The sequence below is a fragment of the Drosophila arizonae genome, chromosome 4, assembly GCF_054131065.1.
Source record: "Drosophila arizonae isolate 15081-1271.41 chromosome 4, UAZ_ARI_1.0, whole genome shotgun sequence".
NCBI lineage: Eukaryota > Metazoa > Arthropoda > Insecta > Diptera > Drosophilidae > Drosophila > Drosophila arizonae.
In genome coordinates this window covers 2,324,624-2,342,329 of record NC_142924.1, presented here as the reverse complement: position 1 = coordinate 2,342,329, position 17,706 = coordinate 2,324,624, and the positions used below count along the sequence as shown (strand labels likewise).

The 17,706-nt window shown below is 46.5% G+C and overlaps 2 protein-coding genes across 12 annotated transcripts in view; one reads left to right on the top strand and one right to left on the bottom strand.

Moving 5' to 3' along the window:
* Window positions 1–499: 499 nt before the first annotated feature.
* st (ATP-binding cassette transporter scarlet) lies at window positions 500–3,680 on the top strand. Its single transcript, XM_018005714.2, has 9 exons — window positions 500–901; window positions 1,163–1,212; window positions 1,279–1,415; window positions 1,478–1,783; window positions 1,848–2,354; window positions 2,416–2,568; window positions 2,630–2,871; window positions 3,246–3,346; window positions 3,414–3,680. The coding sequence occupies exons 1-9, from the start codon at window positions 588–590 to the stop codon at window positions 3,587–3,589; spliced, it is 1,986 nt and encodes a 661-aa protein (XP_017861203.1). The 5' UTR covers window positions 500–587; the 3' UTR covers window positions 3,590–3,680.
* LOC108612728 (uncharacterized) overlaps window positions 3,663–17,706 on the bottom strand; it is a 75,233-nt gene continuing 61,189 nt past the window's right edge. For all 11 annotated transcript variants that reach the window (XM_018005699.2, XM_089467568.1, XM_018005696.2 and 8 more), the window contains 14 exons: window positions 15,128–15,272; window positions 14,955–15,049; window positions 14,273–14,432; window positions 14,109–14,206; window positions 13,956–14,046; window positions 13,720–13,833; window positions 12,627–12,800; window positions 11,852–12,012; window positions 11,355–11,488; window positions 10,013–10,122; window positions 8,574–8,743; window positions 8,320–8,501; window positions 8,117–8,241; window positions 3,663–6,491 (listed from right to left, as the gene is read on the bottom strand). In XM_018005699.2, coding sequence (XP_017861188.1) covers window positions 5,298–6,491; window positions 8,117–8,241; window positions 8,320–8,501; window positions 8,574–8,743; window positions 10,013–10,122; window positions 11,355–11,488; window positions 11,852–12,012; window positions 12,627–12,800; window positions 13,720–13,833; window positions 13,956–14,046; window positions 14,109–14,206; window positions 14,273–14,432; window positions 14,955–15,049; window positions 15,128–15,272 — 2,953 coding nt within the window. In that variant the 3' untranslated portion in view covers window positions 3,663–5,297. The remainder of the gene's footprint in view (window positions 6,492–8,116; window positions 8,242–8,319; window positions 8,502–8,573; window positions 8,744–10,012; window positions 10,123–11,354; window positions 11,489–11,851; window positions 12,013–12,626; window positions 12,801–13,719; window positions 13,834–13,955; window positions 14,047–14,108; window positions 14,207–14,272; window positions 14,433–14,954; window positions 15,050–15,127; window positions 15,273–17,706) is intronic.

Genomic DNA, 17,706 nt, shown 5'->3' with positions numbered 1-17,706 from the left:
TGGTGGATGCGTTCAACAAGTTTACCGAGGCGAAATTTTATTATTTTTATTAAGCTGAGGTACTATGGAAACTTGTGCATCAAATTTTTGTTGATATGTTCAGCAGATGACTGAATCAACAGATTATTAGGGTGTACCAAAAAAGTGCAAGCTTAATGAAACTGATAATATTTCTTTTTTGTAAGAAATGAAACTCAAATCCGTGTATGATTTCTTTCAGTGCTGAGCAAAAAAATTTATTGCAATTTTCTTTAATTTTCCAACAATTTTCGCTGCATTTGCTATGCGCCGTTTCTTCCCCTTTGCTGGTTGAGCGCCTGTCTGGATGACGGCTTGTTGGGCTTCCCAAGGCCTGGAGGTAACCTGAGCTGCAGCTTATTTTGTCGCTGCCGCTGCCGCTGCCACGCCCAGCCGCGCTAACCCTGACAAAGATCAACTGCGGCTAGCCACACTCACGAGTGCAGACTGTAGGCGCAATGGCCAGACTGTAGCAGAGCGACCTGCTTGAGTTCAGTTGAGAAGCAGCTGTCGAACGATTCACGTCGTGAGCTGCGGACGCTGTGAACAATAGAGGCGAGATAAAAGAGATGTCAGATACGGACGGCAGGCAGCAGGAGCAGCACGAGCTGCAGGTGGTGCGTATTGGGCACGCCAACGGCAGCTCCAGTGATAATCCCAGTCTGGACACCACGCCGAAGCTCTCCAAGCGCAACAGTTCAGAGCGCAGCCTGCCGCTGCGTAGCTACAGCAAATGGTCGCCGGTGGAGCAGGGGGCGACGCTCGTGTGGAGGGATTTGTGCGTTTACACGAATGTTGGCTCGGGGCGTGGCATGAAGCGCATCATCAACAACTCGACGGGGGCGGTGCAGCCCGGTTCGCTGATGGCTCTGATGGGCGCCAGGTGAGACGAGTTCAAGCTGCGCTTCAGCGCACCTAACTGTAATCGATATATGCTCGTTGCGGTGGAGCGGAGCGCAGACAAAAAATTCCTCTAACTGGGTTATGGCTAGCGCCTTAATCTTTGACTGATAAGCGCGGGGCTTAGTGGCTACAAAATAGTTTTATTTTCGCGCCGCACTTAATGGCTACGCATCAGGCATCACGCCTCATCTCATCCCATCCCATCTCATCTCGCCCCATCTCTCGACTCTCTCTTTCACAGTGGCTCGGGCAAGACGACGCTAATGTCAACACTGGGCTATAGGCAGCCAGGTGAGTTATCTGCGCCGATAAGATAAGCACCCACTAGCTCTCGCTGCTTGAACTACTTCCCTTTAGCTGGCACTGTGGTTCAAGGTGATATACTTATCAATGGGCGGCGCGTTGGTCCCTTCATGCATCGCATCAGCGGCTACGTCTACCAGGATGATCTCTTCATAGGCGCACTCACTGTGCTCGAGCATCTCAACTTTATGGTGCGAGCGAGCTTCATGCGATAATTCCCTTGACCTACTCATATAGCTTCTCTTGACTGCAGGCCCATCTGCGCTTGGACCGTCGCGTTTCCAGCGAAGAACGTCGCCTAATCATCAAAGAGCTGCTGGAGCGCACGGGGCTGCTGTCCGCCTCCCACACGCGCATTGGCAGCGGCGACGATGAGAAGGTGTTGTCTGGCGGGGAGCGCAAGCGCCTGGCCTTTGCCGTCGAGCTGCTCAACAATCCGGTCATTCTCTTCTGCGATGAGCCCACCACGGGACTCGATTCCTACAGTGCTCAGCAGCTGGTGGCCACGCTACACGAGCTGGCCCAGAAGGGCACCACCATCCTGTGCACCATTCACCAGGTAACCACTGGCCAGCATCAGCCCCATTCTCTCATCTCTCATCCCCTGCCCGTCTCTATTGCAGCCCAGCTCTCAGCTCTTTGATAACTTCAACAACGTGATGCTGCTGGCGGATGGCCGCGTCGCCTTCACGGGATCGCCGCAGCATGCGCTGAGCTTCTTTGCGGACCATGGCTACTACTGCCCGGAGGCGTACAATCCGGCGGACTTCCTTATTGGCGTGCTGGCCACAGATCCGGGCTATGAGCAGGCCTCCCAGCGCTCCGCCCAGCACCTGTGCGATCAGTTCGCCGTCAGCTCGGCGGCCAAGCAGCGCGATATGTTGGTCAACCTGGAGATTCATATGGCGCAGTCGGGCAACTTCCCTTACGATACGGAGCTGGACTCCTTTAGGGGCGTCGCCTGGTACAAGCGCTTCCACGTGGTCTGGCTGCGTGCCACGCTGACGCTGCTACGCGACCCCACCATACAATGGATGCGCTTTCTGCAAAAGATGGCCATGGCCTTCATCATCGGCGCCTGCTTCGCGGGCACCACGGAGCTCACGCAGCTGGGCGTGCAGGCGGTGCAGGTGGGTTCAAATCCAGTTCCAGCTGTATTTGCTGCACTGCATCTCATTCGTCTGCTTGCAGGGCACACTCTTCATCATGATATCGGAGAACACTTACCATCCCATGTACTCCGTGCTCAACGTCTTCCCCCAGGGCTTTCCGCTCTTCATGCGTGAAACCCGCTCCGGCCTATACAGCACCGCGCAGTACTACGTCGCGAACATTTTGGCCATGGTAAGCTGCCCGTGCAGGCCATCATCATCATCATCATTAGCTGATGGTTCTTTGTTTGCAGTTGCCCGGCATGATTATCGAGCCGCTGCTGTTCGTCGTCATCTGCTATTGGCTAACGGGTTTGCGAGCCACGTTCTACGCCTTCAGCATCACGGCCATTTGCGTTGTCCTGGTGATGAATGTGGCCACCGCCTGTGGTTGCTTCTTCTCCACGGCCTTCAACTCGGTGCCGCTGGCGATGGCGTATCTGGTGCCACTTGATTACATTATCATGATTACGTCGGGCATCTTCATCAAAATTAGGTAACGCGAACAGTTTCAAACGGAGAGACCTTTTTTTGCTTTGTCTGGTATCACCCCCTCTTGGAGGGGAGCGGTATCATGTTGCTCTGCCTGTGTGTGTCATAGGGAAGAAGATTCGATATAATTAAGTGCTTGATGGGGTGCAGAAGGACAGGCAAGTATGTAGGCTGCTCTATATGGTCACGTTTACCCATCTACGAGGCGTATACTGGATAAGGATAATGATTGAATATTGAGATGATTTGAGCATAGCTCGAGGGCGATTAGATCTCTATAGCTGAGGTTTATTATTTGGAACAATCCCTAATAGTTGGACAAGGGGATTGCAGGGTATCTCAAGTCTAACTCTTATCTTTACCTTTCCTCTCTTACAGCTCGCTGCCTGCGGCATTCTATTGGACGCAGTTTATATCCTGGATGCTGTATGCGAACGAGGCCATGACGATTGCCCAATGGTCGGGCGTGGAGAACATAAGTGAGTCACCTGCTTACACTAACACTAGCCTGCTCCCATTCTCATTCTCTGCCTTGCTCTCTTACAGCCTGCTTTGGCGAGAGCGCCGACTTGCCCTGCTTCCACACCGGCCAGGACGTGCTGGATAAGTACAGCTTCGAGGAATCGAATCTCTATCGCAATCTCTTGGCCATAGTCGGCATCTACTTTGGCTTCCACGTGCTGGGCTACTACTTCCTCTGGCGACGCGCGCGCAAGATCTAGGCAGAAATTTGTCCTCATTTTTGCTTTGCTGTAAATACGTTTATCAATTTGCATAATAAATGCTAAGTAATGCTTTTTTTATTAACAACAATTTTATTGCGACACACATTTACAGTAATTAACATTGAATTTGAATCTGAATCTGGAGTTGGAGTTTGAATTGGAAATGAATCAAACTGCGAGCTACGTTGAACATTTAACATTTCCACTTAAATTGACACAAATTGTACTCTGATATATGTTTTATATATGTACTACATATATATATGTATATGTATATATATAGTAGAACAGCTTTGTAGAAAAACTTAGTTAAATTATAGTTTCAAGTCGAAGAAAAATGTTTTCTCAATTACAATTTCGAACATTTTGTGTTTTGCTTTAGAGTTTTTCTTTGTTTTAAAGCTAAAACTATGTAACACAAGTCTATAAAATAATCTATACATTTATAATAGAAATCACAGCGAGAATTGATTTTCGGTTTTATATATTTGCTCTTTGGTTTAGTTTAGTTTTAGGTATTCGTTTATATAATACATAGAGTTTAGCTTTAAAATTAAGTGTTGTTCCTTCAGCAACATTGAGACACACACACACAAACACTCACTCACCCACACACACACAGTCTCTCTCACACACACACGTACATATATAAGTCTAACGTACACGTAAAGCGTTTTAACAATTTGAGCTTTGGTTAGTATATAGTTCTTTAAAGAAGTTTCATTTCCAATCAACACTTCTTAATACTTTTTGTATACCCTCTAATCATATTATGAAACACACTTTCAACATCTTCCATCTCCATCTCTCCTTTAGATCCTACAAATTGACTCGAGTCACATTTCTCGATAGTGTCGACACATTTAATGGTAACAAAGCTTAGAAACTGTTGCATTTGTATACCCTGTAAATTGAGTACAGTTGCTCTAATAACAACTACAAATAGTATACATTTATATATATATATTTATATAGGAACCTGGTCATAGTGCTCCCTTATTTAACTATACATAACTCTAGTCTATGGCAACAGCTTGTTTTTCGGTTCGAAATTCGTTTATTTTGCTGTGATATGCAGGGTACGCAGCCTAGTCGGATATGCCTGGTTCAGGCTAGGCTGCTCAAAGGAACAAACAACAAATGCGAGATCAATAGAAATAGTTGGGATCAAGGGTATCAACACTGCTGGAGCACACAACTCTAAGCGGATGACTGACTATGTGGCAACGCCGTTTAGTCTAGTCGGATATGCCTTTAGATGTTAGGTTGTTTGAGGGGGAATTACTGCTGGAGCATGCATAACTAAGCAGCTCTTAGCTTTTTAACTTTAAAGTATTCTTTCTATACCATCTGACTATCTGGCAATGCTGTCACTCTCTATGCCAGCCTGATGGGATATGCCATCAGCTCTCGAGGTCATCTGATCTTCTAGCAACTCAGTGATAAACGACTGCCTCTGCCTTAAAGCATCGCGTATCACTCTCTAAAGCATTTACTCTTCGAACAGCTTGCCGATCTGGCAACGCTGTCACTCTACAATGCCTGACTCTTGGCGCATGACATCAAGCTCTTCTAGCTATTTAAAACCAATTTATACTCCTTGCTACTTACTCTGCTAGCAACTCGACGATCTGGCAACTCTGTCCCCTTCCTCGATTCGACTGCCTTTTATACATATTTACATTTAGCTTGGCCATCAACCTATTTACGTACTGATCTGCTGCAGCAGCCCTGGTCGCGGACTGGTGCCTCCTGCTGCTGCTGCTGTCAATCCAACGCCGCCTCCAACTCCTGCTCCTGGGCTGCTGCCAGCGCTGCTGCTGCTGATAAGGATCATGCTGCGGCTGTTGGGCAGCACAAACACCTCGGTGGCCAGGCCAATGGGACTCATCGACTGGGATGTCTTGATGGGACTGCGATTCGGCTCGAGGAAAGCTATGCGCGGCTGCCAGTCCAACGGCTGGCCCCGGGCTGCATCCGCTCCAGCGCCACTGTCATCGCCAGCTGCCTCGTCACTCTCCAGCGTGCCAGGCGCCGTGTGCGCCGAGCTCTGGCTCTCGTTGGACAGCAGCCGGGTGGTGATGGTGCTGCTGCAGTTGGTGGTGCAGCTGGTAGCCATCGTGCTCACCGAGCGCCGCTTGCGCTGCTGCTGCTGCATATAGGAGGCTGTCGTGGTCAGCGTCTCCGTCACATGGAAGCTGACGATGGTGTCCCGCTTGCGCAGCGTCGTTGTCGTCGAGCTGCTGCAGCTGCCCTCGCTGCGCAGGTTCTGCTGCTGCTTGTTGCTCAGATCCGAGAGGCTGATGTTGTTCTTCAGCAGGATCTCCAGGTTCTCGATGGAGTCCTTCAGCGCGCTCTTCTCGTCCCGCGCGATCTCCTCCTTGAGCTCCGCCACCAGTGTCCTGGGCGCTGTGGGCGTGGCACAGCTGTCGGCATTCGCCTGATTCGCATTGCGCAGCAGCGCCGGCAAAGCGCCAATCGTCACCACGCTGGAGCTGTTCGAGATGCTGGGCGTGATGCCCGTGGAGCTGACGGTGGTGCCGAACGAGGAGGAGATGTTGTGCTGTCGGCACAGAGATTTCCGCCGCTGCGCCGTCAAGTTTTGCATATTCGAGTTCAGGTCGATGTCGTCCTCCTCGTCATCTTCGTCCACATCCGCCTCGCCGGGCGGCTCCACTGTGGCCGCAGCCACGCCTTCAACTGCTGGCGTCTTGTTTGCTTCCGCTGCCGGCTTCTCCTCTGCCCCGCCCATGGGGACCGCGGGGACCGTGGCGGGCTGCTGCGCCTTACCCTTCAGAAAATAGGTTATCATCGAGCCCTTGCCCTTGACGTTGACGCTGCCGCGGCAGGTGAGCTCGTAGCCCCGGCACTCGAGCAGCTGCTGCATCTCCTGGGTCACCTGGGCGCAGGTGTTGATTTCATTTGGGAGTCCAAACGTGCAGCCGCAAATAAAAGAGGTGAAGCAAGAGGGAGAGGGAGAGGGGGAGAGAGAGGGAGTGGGAGAGTTGAAGAGAGATAATAAAATAAATTCCAAGTGACAAGTTCATTGGCAAAGCGTGCAGCAGCAGCAACACACACACACACACACACAATCAGTGGCACAACCTGTGCTCAATATTTCATGATAACACTCTGATATAGCCCCGCTCCCAGCCCTGTCTGTCCGTCTCCCACCATCTTATCTTATCCCTTGTCCCGCTTAATAATTTATTTCTCTTTGCAAATTTTCGTGCGCTTCGCTTTTATCGACGACGCACGGCAAATAAAATCAAATACAGCAGCTGTGTGTCTGTGTGTGTGTGTGTTTATATATTTATTTAGGCTAGTGTGCATATATGTCTGTATGTGTGTGTGTTAGTGTGTGTTTAAGTTTCAGTGCGTGGGCACTTTCTAATTCCCATGAAAATTGTATGAGGCGCACATGGCGTATACGCAATATGTGTGTGAGTCTGTGTGCGTGTGGGTGTGTGTGTGTCTGTGTGTGTCTGGAGCAGCCTGTTGCCCATTTCGGCAAACTCTTAGCCAGCTATTGATTAGAGCGGTCTGGCAACGCATACCCAGCTCTCCCGGTATACCCTACACCATTATATGATTAGGTAAATAGATTATTGTTGACTTAAGAGAGCAAATGCATTATTGTAATATATTAATTAAATAATGAAAATTATTACATAGTGCCAAAGCATTTTTTTTAGGGTCTATCAACTCATTAGCAACAGCTCAAAATAATTCAGAATTGGATCAATTGTCATCTTTAAGTCGTTTAAATCATATGATGAACATAACAGTTCTTTAACTATAAAAATTCTCTAATTTTCCAATCAATTACAGGGTATTTATTTAGCTCATCAATCTAGGCTCAACACCAGCCTCATTTATTTAAAGTGACATTTGGCTGGCTTGGAAACTCGACACAAGAAAAAGCAACGCCCGATGAAAGATAGCCACGCGCTCCTTTTGTGACCTAAGACTCCTCCCATCTCCACCTAACCCAGCTCAACACAGCTCAAGATATATAAGAGATATCTCTTAGACTGAAAATTTGTTACGTTTTAAGTTTAGCGAAATCCACACAAATTTCATTGCATTGTAAAACCAAATTTAATTTCTATTTCTACATATACAAAGCCCTTTGCAGGGTATCTAACCAGTCCAGCATGCACCCACACACATATGTATTTATTTCAAGTGACATTTGAATGGACCAGAAATCTGATAAAGCGCAAAACAACCCCAGGTGAGGGCTGACCTTTCATTAGTTCAGCCCACGCAAACAACTGCGACCCAATCAATCGCTCAACATTAAACACAATCAATTTGAGCTATGGGGACTGAACTTTTGATTGAGAAATCACATTTCAATGTTGGCCTATAATGATGATAGCCATTGCCGTTAAAAGTTGTGTTAATAAGTTGAAGTTCCCAACTCTAGTAACGTCTCCTCTCGTCTCTGTCTTGTCTATCCCCTCACCAGGGACATTCGTCTGGTTGTAAACTGACAAGAGCAAAGTCCGTTCAACTCACCTGTATGTGATCGACCAGACCCGTCGAGTCCATGCGGGAGGCCACGTTCACGGCATTGCCCCAAATATCATATTGCGGCTTGCAGGCGCCAATCACACCAGCCACCACGGGTCCAATGTTAATGCCTGCGCGGGGGGGAAGTGAAAGAAAATTGAATTCGCTAAAGTTTCGGGCATTCCCATAAAGACGTCGCTCCAGCTCACCTATGCGCATGCGAAAGTTGTTGAACGAGTGCATGTTGACCTCCTCAATCTTGTCGAAGAGCTGCAGCGCGTAGTCGGCCATGGCGGTCACATGGCTGAAGTTCACCCGGTCGCAGGTGTTGGCCGTCAGCCCAGAGGCAGCCATGTAGGTGGCGCCGGTGCTCTTGATTTTCTCTATGCAACTGCAAAGCGACAATCCATGTTAGTTCTCTGTGCGTTAACTGCTGCAGGATGCCCCTCGCTCGCCCACTCACCGGAAACGCTCCTCGCTCAGCAGCTCGTCAAAGTCCGCAATGATTTCGTTCAGCAGACGCAGGCACTCGACGCCCTCGTTGTTGCCCTCCAGCTCCACGTAGAACTCGGAGAAGTTCGGTATGCTGGCAAAGAGTATGCACACGGAATCGCATTGCTCGTGATACAAGTCCTGAGCATCGCAAGTTGAAAGACGGAAATGTATATTAAATGGATACAAGTCTTCCATTAGAGAATATCTGTGCATGTATACAACATTTTTTCATAAGCCATGCATCTATTATATCACTGGCCATTTATTCTTGTAGCACATATAGAAAGTTTAGAAGCTGTATTATAACATTCTCCATATCATCTTCTATAGGTAAGCAAAGGGAAATTACTTAAGATATGCTGGGATATCGTGGAAGCGTACATGTTATATATTTGCCTAGAGAGCGTCTCGTAGTACCAATCTTGTTGCTTTCCTATCGGCCGATGAGCTTCTAGATAGATAGGTAACTATTTTCATTGGAAATTTGCTTTGTGATGCTCTTAGAATTTTCTTCTTGCTTTTCTAATTCCATTTCAACTATCATCTATCATGATCCCTATCGTCCTTGTTTTAAAATTCAGCCAGATAGGCATATCGCTGGCGTTGCGTCTTAGAATCGATGTTTGCAATATTTTAATATTCGTTTATAAACCATTTCATATAAGCTATTTCTATAGCTCTCTTAGAACGTCTAATTGCCTTAATTTCTGTATTTATTCGCATTTGAGTTCTCTTAAAGCGTTTCGTTAATGCGACGGCGTTCAAATTTTGTGTTAGCCTTGAAGCAAACGCGGTCAACTTTGGTCCAGAGCTCACACACACACACACAAACACACACACACACTCTCACACACACAGAGGCAAAAGCCGAAGACCACACGTCGGCGGTTCCAAAATGTGTGGCTGCTCATGTGATTTGGTTAAAAGTTGTTGATTGCACACTTAATGTGGCAAGTAGGTCCAATGGCCGCCGCCTCCACCACGCCACGCCCCCACCGCCGATGCGTGTGCCCGTTACGCATTGAAGCGTTGCAAGCCGCAGCATTTATATATTATATACTTATATATGTATGTACATATATAAACCGACGCGGCCAGCGGGCATATGGGGCAGCTGGGAGCAGGAGACGGCGCAGATAAGCAAGGAGACTGGAGCTCAGTTGGATGCTGGCATGCTTAACAAACGTCCACCTTCCAGCGCTGCGCGACTCTGGCTGTGGCTCTGCAGCTGCCCTTGTTACTAGGCACAAAAGTTTTCAAGCTTTTTAAATACGTCGCAAATTGCCAGCAACCAAATACACACACACACACACACACACACACAGAGAGACGTATAGCTTACACAGTAATATTTACAGTAATACACATATTCATACACATACATATATCAAATGTTTTAATACTCACGTCGAGGTGCTTCTCGCGGCTCAGAAAATGCTCGGCGACATGCACGGGCAAAATATTTTCGAGCAGTTTCCGATTATAAGCCTGCAAATGCTCCATGTCCTCCTTCTCCTCTGCGCTCCACAGATGAACAAAGAAACAAACAAACAAGAAATGTGTAAAGAAAAAATAAGAACGAAGCGAAAAGGGAACCAGAGAAGAGCAGCAAAAAAAAAAAAACAGGAGCGTGAAATTGAAATATCAGTTTATCAGTTAACCGAAGCGGAAAGCGAACAGCTAAGAAATGAGAGAAAAAATAAATACTCAGAGCAGTCGGCTGGGCACGACTAGCATATACCCTACAAAGCTAATTAGCAATATATTGAAGAGAAGTCTTAAAGCTAATCTCAGACGGCAGTCTGATGTACAGATGGAAAAATAGAGTTAATCTATAATCTACACTTATTATAATCTCATTCATAAAAAGTCGAAAAATATATAGTTATTCATCACCATATTCTGTTTACTTCCCATTAATAATGGATCTCTGAATTTCTCGGACTGTCCAGAAAAGGTCGTTCCAAAATACCTCTTCCCTAACTCCCCCATTTCCAGCCTATGCAGCGATCAATACAGTGGAATATCGTCCCTAAAGTACCTCTCACATAGGCATATATACATATATACATATACCAATGGCAAATCCCAATATACTCCAATTTATTTCATATATTTAGCAGACAAGGCAACAAAACGAGAAGCGTAAAAAAGCGCTGCATAAGCTCCGGCGTCAGGCAAACACGAGTGTGATTGTTCAAGTGTATTAGACTGCGTGTGTGGGTGCTTGTATATGTGTGTGTGTGTGTGCTCTAATACTAATGAAAAGCTTGTTGAACAACAGCGTAAATGGAAACGCAAAAGATGAGCAGCAAAGCATTGGCATCAGCGAATCTCATCGAGAATCGTTGTATGGGCCAGGGACAGAGCTCTGGCTGCTGTTGTTGTTGTTGTTGTTGTTGCTGTCAGACAGACAGAAGGTCGTCAGTCAGTCAGTCAGTCATATTTGATATATATAGGTCCGCACTCGCATTTGCTAATTAGTTGCAAACAAAAATTTATAAATAAGCAGCCTAAGCTCTAATGAATTATGAGGCAATTTCCTAAGCCATTTAAGAGTGAAATAAAAGTTCAAGAATATTTTAATGTAAAGCTTTTACAGTTACTATTTACAGTTATGATAACGATTTAGTCTGGGTTATTTTTGAAAAATCAGAAATTATTTGATTCACTTTATCACTCTGTTAACTCCCTCAGTACCGAAAAACTTTCCATCTAAAATGCTCTATTATATCCGCGTATCACTCACCCGTTGCCTGCAGTTTCCAGATAAAGTCCAAGCGGTAGGTGGCCTCCGTTTGATGGCTGTGGAAGATCAGGGCGAGCATAAATGCAAATAGGAAGATTGAGTCAATTATATAGCGCAGCAGGGCTTCCTCATTGCTGTTCAGTCAAACAAGTCGAAAGACGGCAGACGGAGGCAGCAGTAGACCAAGTTATTCCAGTCCATTAAAGTGAAATGCCAAGGCGCAGTCGACGAAAAAGGGAAATGGGGAAAGGAATGTTGTTAATGCAGTTGAAAATGCCAAGTGCCAGCTGGCATTCGGATGCCCTGATAAATGAAGCCAAGTGCTAAATACAATTTTAATGCAGTTTGCGGCTGCTGCAAATGCACTTGCAACATTCCAGCAGGGCCAAGAGGAACTTGCACTAAATTACATTACAGCATAATTCGTTTTCAGCAAGAGAAAAGACCGGGATAGACGGAGAGAGGGAGAGAGAGAGGGAGAGTGGAGGCATACTTACGCCAGCTGAGCGCTGATTTGCCTGCTGCTCACATATAAATACGAGGAGCACGCCATGTAGCTGCCAGCGGCCAACAGCAGCAGGAGAAGCTTCAACACTATGCGCAGCACTTGGTACGTGGCGCAGCACATCATCGAGAGCAGCGTCAGCAGCAGGAATGTCTGTCAAAGAGAGTTGCCACAAAAGTAGGGTTAACTCAATATGTGTGTGTGGGGTGTGAAGGGGTGGGCAGAGTAAATGCAAAGATGTTTCTTAGGATATGGCAATAAAGCTGCAATTTCTGCATATATTTGTCCACTAGTTAATCCCCTATTCTGCCTTCTGATATATCAAGAACATATTTTTCTTCAACCCACTCTCTATATACTTAATTTACTTCCCTAAACTAAACATTTTTTATGATACATATTAATATAAAGTGGATAACTTATTCGACATTGATTTCTTTGTCTGTCTATCTATATCTATAGTTGTATATATAGTTGTCTATATCATAGTTGTATCTCTTATGATTCTAGACTAGCCCCTCGTTTAGCTGACTTGTTTGTTTAATCCACTACCTTCATTATATACTCTACAATTCAAGCCGGTCCCTTGCCTACCTCCCATTCTGCTAGTCAGCCTAGCACGTTCACTGTTTACCCTCGACACCAGCAATTTACTTCTCCTTCAACATCTACAGTTACCCATATATCGGCCCAATTAGCCAATGTCCACTGCACCTCCACTCACACAACCCAATTAACGCCCCATTTACAGGGTATTTGCTACTTACATTATACGCAAAATAGAAATCACAGTTTGGCGTTGAGAGCTCCCGCTGATGGTCCTGCTCCAGGTCCAATTCTATTTGCTCCGCCAGGCTGCTGTCGATGCTGATGCTGGTGTTCGCGTGCAAAAAGATCCATTGCAAACGCAGCTGCCTCAATTGACGCATTGATTCCTGCAACTACAACAACGAAAATAACGCTAATTAGCAACGGGAGCGGCTGGAAATGTCGTAACGAGTGCTGCTTCAGTTTAACGAGGCGCCTAACACGCACTCTCAGCCAATGGCTATAAAAATAAAAACGTGGCTAAATGAATAGCGAATGGGGCTCCAAAGTGCCATTAAACGTGGCCAGCAAAGAGACAGAGCACAAGAGATTGAGAGCGGGAGAGTGGGAGAGTGGGAGAGAGAGAGTGTGAGTGGGAGAGCGAATGCGACACAAGTTGACAACTAAATGTCAAAATGCTGGCGGCTGGCTTTGAACCCAGACACAAGTTGGAGTTGCGCCGCTTGGGGGCCGTGTGGCAGGTAACAAGTAGCACATAAATGGGCGCACGCACACACACAAACACAGGGATTCAGACCTCATGTATGAAACGTGGCTCGCATTTTTTGTTAACCTACCCCCGGCCATCCCCTCTGCCTCTGCCCATTGTTGCTTGTTGTGTTGTCTGCACAACTTTAATGGAAAAACTTTTGTTTTGTCGCGGCCCAACAACAACAACAACAACAGCGAATGCTGTTTGGGGAGATCACAGTGCAAACGCCCTCAAAATTTGTATTTTGAGTTGCTACAAAAAACGTAAATTTCATTTTTATTATTTTGAAGTTCACTTAAATGTCCAAAGAGTGAGCGAGAGAGAGAGAGAGAGAGAGAGAGAGAGAGAGAGAGAGAGAGAGAGAGAGAGAGCAACAACAACAACAAAGAGAACAATAATTCATATAGATCTGCACGCAATTTGTAGCGCGCACAAATTATGCATAAAACAAGGAAACAAAACCAAGCGCAGCCAAAGAATTCACAATTTGAGGGATTTGGGCATTGCTTATGTTATTATAGGTAGAGAGCAGAACTTAAGTGCTTCAATGCGCTACTTACCATGGCCAGCAACGTGGTCCAAACAATCAGCGAAACGGTGGCAAAGGCAATGGACTGCGACAAGGTGCGATTGCTGTGAATGCTCTGCGAGAAGTGTTTCATATACGAGGGCAGCTGCAGGACGCACAGAAAGTAAAATGTAAATAGAAAATGAATATAAACGAAGTTGGGATTAGCCTTCAACAGTTTAGCCTTAGTCCACTTATACATTGCAGAGCAACTGCTGTGCGACTAACCTTCACGTTGATGTTATGACAGGCCACGCAGAAGACCAGCACGAGCAGCAACAGCAAAGCCAGCATGGAGAGCAGGAAGACCCGCGGGGAGCTGGAGGAGTATAGAACATTTACAATATACATAAACAATGAAGTTCATCATAAACCACTCACGTGCCAAAAACCACAAAGCGCATCAGCGTGGTGCCCAGCAGCACCAGCAGACTGCAGTAGAAGTAGACGCAGAGCATGCGGTCCGGCTCGCTGGAATACTAGAGTTGCGTGGCGCAAGGGATTAGGGCTAAGGCGACGCTTGTACCTGGATATTGGGCACTTACCTTGCGCTCCAACGCGTCGCTCTTGAAGCACAGCAACAACGACTGGCAATGCTCGGCGCGCAGATGATCGATGCTGCGCGCGTCGATGGCACGCATCAAGTACTCATTGACCTCATCCTCGGGATCCTTGTGACTCTCGGAGCTGTCGCCAAAGCCAAATCTGCGAAGTGACGGGATGAATATAATCCTAGTTCTATTTAAATCTATTTAGATCTCTGCTTGTTGTCTGCTGAATTAAACTAAATTCTCAAGAATATCCTGAGACTTCCTTTAAGTCATATCTGTCTCAAACTCAAGCTACGTCTCCCATCGTTGCAGCTAAAAGAGTGAGAAACTAAGCAGAAACTTAAGCCATACATACGTCTAGCAATCTGAATATGCATATTGCCTGCTTATAGAAGGCCTATCAACTCTTTTATTAGCTGTACATTTCTCTAGAGGGCATTTAAAGGTAATTCCAGTCACAATCTTAAGACTTCATGCTCTGTCGGCACAATCCTTTATCAAAGTCTATTAACAACTGCTTAGCCACAGCTGCCCTAAGCTCTCTGCCCAGCATTTGCCACAGTTCACGCTCTCTCTCTCTCTCTCTATCAGCTCTTTTCTTTATTGCTCTTCGCTTGTTTCCCACAATTCTATTAAAGTCCACTCAAAACTTTTTCCTCCATAGCCCGCAACTTACTTGGATGTGTGTTTCTGTGCGGTGCCGTGGCCCATCATGCGCAGCTCCTTGGATATGTTGCCATTCACCTGCAGGCGATTGCGCGATTTCTTGTGCTGCCGCAATAGAGGAGAACGTGCAATATTATTGCAGAGTTAAGAGTTATGGAGCAGAGTACAGAGTATAACACTTACCGGTCTGTAGATATCGCCTGGCACTATGAGATATGTTTCTATCTGATGATCCTTGAGATACGAGTTCCTATCAGCGCCTTTGCCCTCCTCCACCTCGTAATCGCCATCCAAACACTTGAGAGTTTCCTTGGTGATGTGAACACGGCTAAAAGGAAAGAGAAAGAGAAGGAGAGAGCGAGAGCGAGAGGTTACACACTACATGATTTGTGGACTTTAAAAGGGCGCAAGGCAGGGAGGCAGGGAGGCAAGGACTCAACCCAACATTGTCAACATGTGGCTCTGTTTTTCGGTTGCCATAACCACAGCGATTGGGTTTGTCGCAGCCATTACGTGGCATGTGGCATTACATGCTGCAGTTGCCACGCCTCCTGCACTCCCCCTGTGCGGCGAACGCGGATGCTGTTCAGTAAATACTTTTTAATGTATTTGTATAGCTGCCGCAGTGGGGCGCGCTCTCAACTGAGAGCTGAGCAGCTTTATTATATTATCGTTATGCAGTGCCTGCGGCATGTGGCATGTGGGCACGTTGCATGTACGCCGCGGGCTCAACTGGCTGCACATAAAATAAAGAAGCATCGCGCCAACAATAGAAGCCAACTGCAGCCACGTTGTTGACTCTATTGATAATTACATGGCGCTTTGTTATGGATGACCGCAGCTGCTTCTCCTCCTGCTCCGGCTCCTCTTTCACCTCTTCATTCTCCTTCTGCTTCTCCCTTAGTTGCTGCGGCAGTCAAATTGCCGCTTATCAGGGCTAAGGGAATTCGCATAGAGCCCGCCCCGCGGCCAACTGCAGCTATTTGCTTTTAATTTCGCTCAAGACAGGACTAACAAATGAACTGCCGCTGCCGTTGCTGCCGCTGCCGCTGCCACAGCTGACCCACATTCAAGGCAAAGTCGTGCCGCAACAAATTGCTCAAGTGTTGTTGAAAGTGAAGCAACTGAATCAACAGCAGCAGTAGCAGCAGCAGGAGCTACAGCAAAAGCATTAAGTGTTGGCCAGTTAACGTGCCTGGGCGAAGGGGGCGTGGCATGCAACTACTGCATAATCGATTCGACGATTGGCTCGCACGTGTGAGGGCGAAGTTCGAGTCACTTGACTTGCCAATAACTTGGCACCCACACAAGCCACACAACCGACCCGCAAGGCACACACACACACATACAACATACACATTGCGGCTGAGTATGCAAATTTGTAGAACGTACCCGATACGAGTACAACAAAAATTACAGCTATTACAGCCATTACAGCCACACATTGCAATCGCTTCAGCGACAGCGACACTTGGCCAAGTGTTGAGAGTCGAAAGGTTGCTTACAAAGCAGGAGCGAATTCAGCAGGCATGAGGGGCGTCTGATTGAGAGCTTGCGGAAGTGGAAAGAAGCTTCTAAAGTGGCAAACATTTAAATTACATCAAAGCGTTTGGCTAAGATGATAAAAAGTAATCAACAGGAGCGGACTCAACAAGCAAAAGGTGATATATTAAAGAAAATTTCAGCAGCTAAATAGGTGCAAATTCGAGCTATAGCTAACACTGTGATTATCAAAATAAAATTTAATTTATTTTTTTACTTCTGTTTAAAGTCAATTAAGCATTACAATTTGAGCTTTAGGGTCAGCTCCGCTCCTGTTAAAAGTTCAACTGAAATGATTAAAGTGAATGTAAATAATTGCCTAAAAGCCTAAAGCGGCTCAATTATATTCCAAGTAAATAGTCCCACATTAAGATCAGCTCCGCTCCTGTTTAAAGCTGACGAGTTGCAAAAAGTTTGTGGCCAAAAAGTTGGCTTTAATTGCACGACACTCGCATACAGCTCGAACGTTGAGAGTGAGAGAGAGAGAGAGAGAGAGAGAGAGAGAGAGTGGGGGAGAGAGAGACAGAGAGAACGCAGAGCCCTGTCAAAACGGAAATGAGACAAACTTGTCAGCGGCTTTTGCGGTTAGCTGGTTGCTGGCTGCTTGCAGCTAAGACTTGGTTTTGGCCAAGGCAATGGACGAATGGATGGATTGTGGGCGTATAGCCACACGATAAGGACTCGAACTGCTTTTCATTGCATACTTGTCGGCGCGCAAACATATCAAAGCGGGTCAAAAACATAATTCTCAGCTGTCGTAAAGTGGAGCACACAACGGCCACAAAAACCATCGAACAACAAGCAGCTAGCAGTGACCAAGCCAAGGGATTTCACTCCTTGACTTAGCACAAAGAAAATAATCAAACGAAATGTGTGTTCGGGCCAAAAGACAAAAGCCAAGACATGGATTTAATGTGCCGCCAACGATTCAAAGGGCAGAAAGCTGAGCAAATGGGCTCAGCTTTGAAGTGGCCAGACGGCCAATGTCCACTAAGTAATTAACAGCTAATATATGTGTATACATATGGGAACAGAGTGTGAATTAGTTGATTATGTGGTAATATTAAGTGCCCATGGAGCAAAAGATGATGCTGACCATCAGCTGCAGATGGTCAGATAAAGATATATCTGATATCTTGCATCTATATGAAGATCATGCAAAAGGTTATCAATAATAAGTATTCCATAGACTTTAGGAAGTGGAGGAACCGCTACAGAGT

Coding starts and splice junctions, on each gene's coding strand:
- st (XM_018005714.2), top strand. CDS start 588: ATGTCAGATACGGACGGCAGGCAGCAGGAGCAGCACGAGCTGCAGGTG. Junction 1,784..1,847: donor TCCTGTGCACCATTCACCAG/GTAACCACTGGC, acceptor TCTCTATTGCAG/CCCAGCTCTCAGCTCTTTGA. Junction 2,355..2,415: donor TGGGCGTGCAGGCGGTGCAG/GTGGGTTCAAAT, acceptor GTCTGCTTGCAG/GGCACACTCTTCATCATGAT.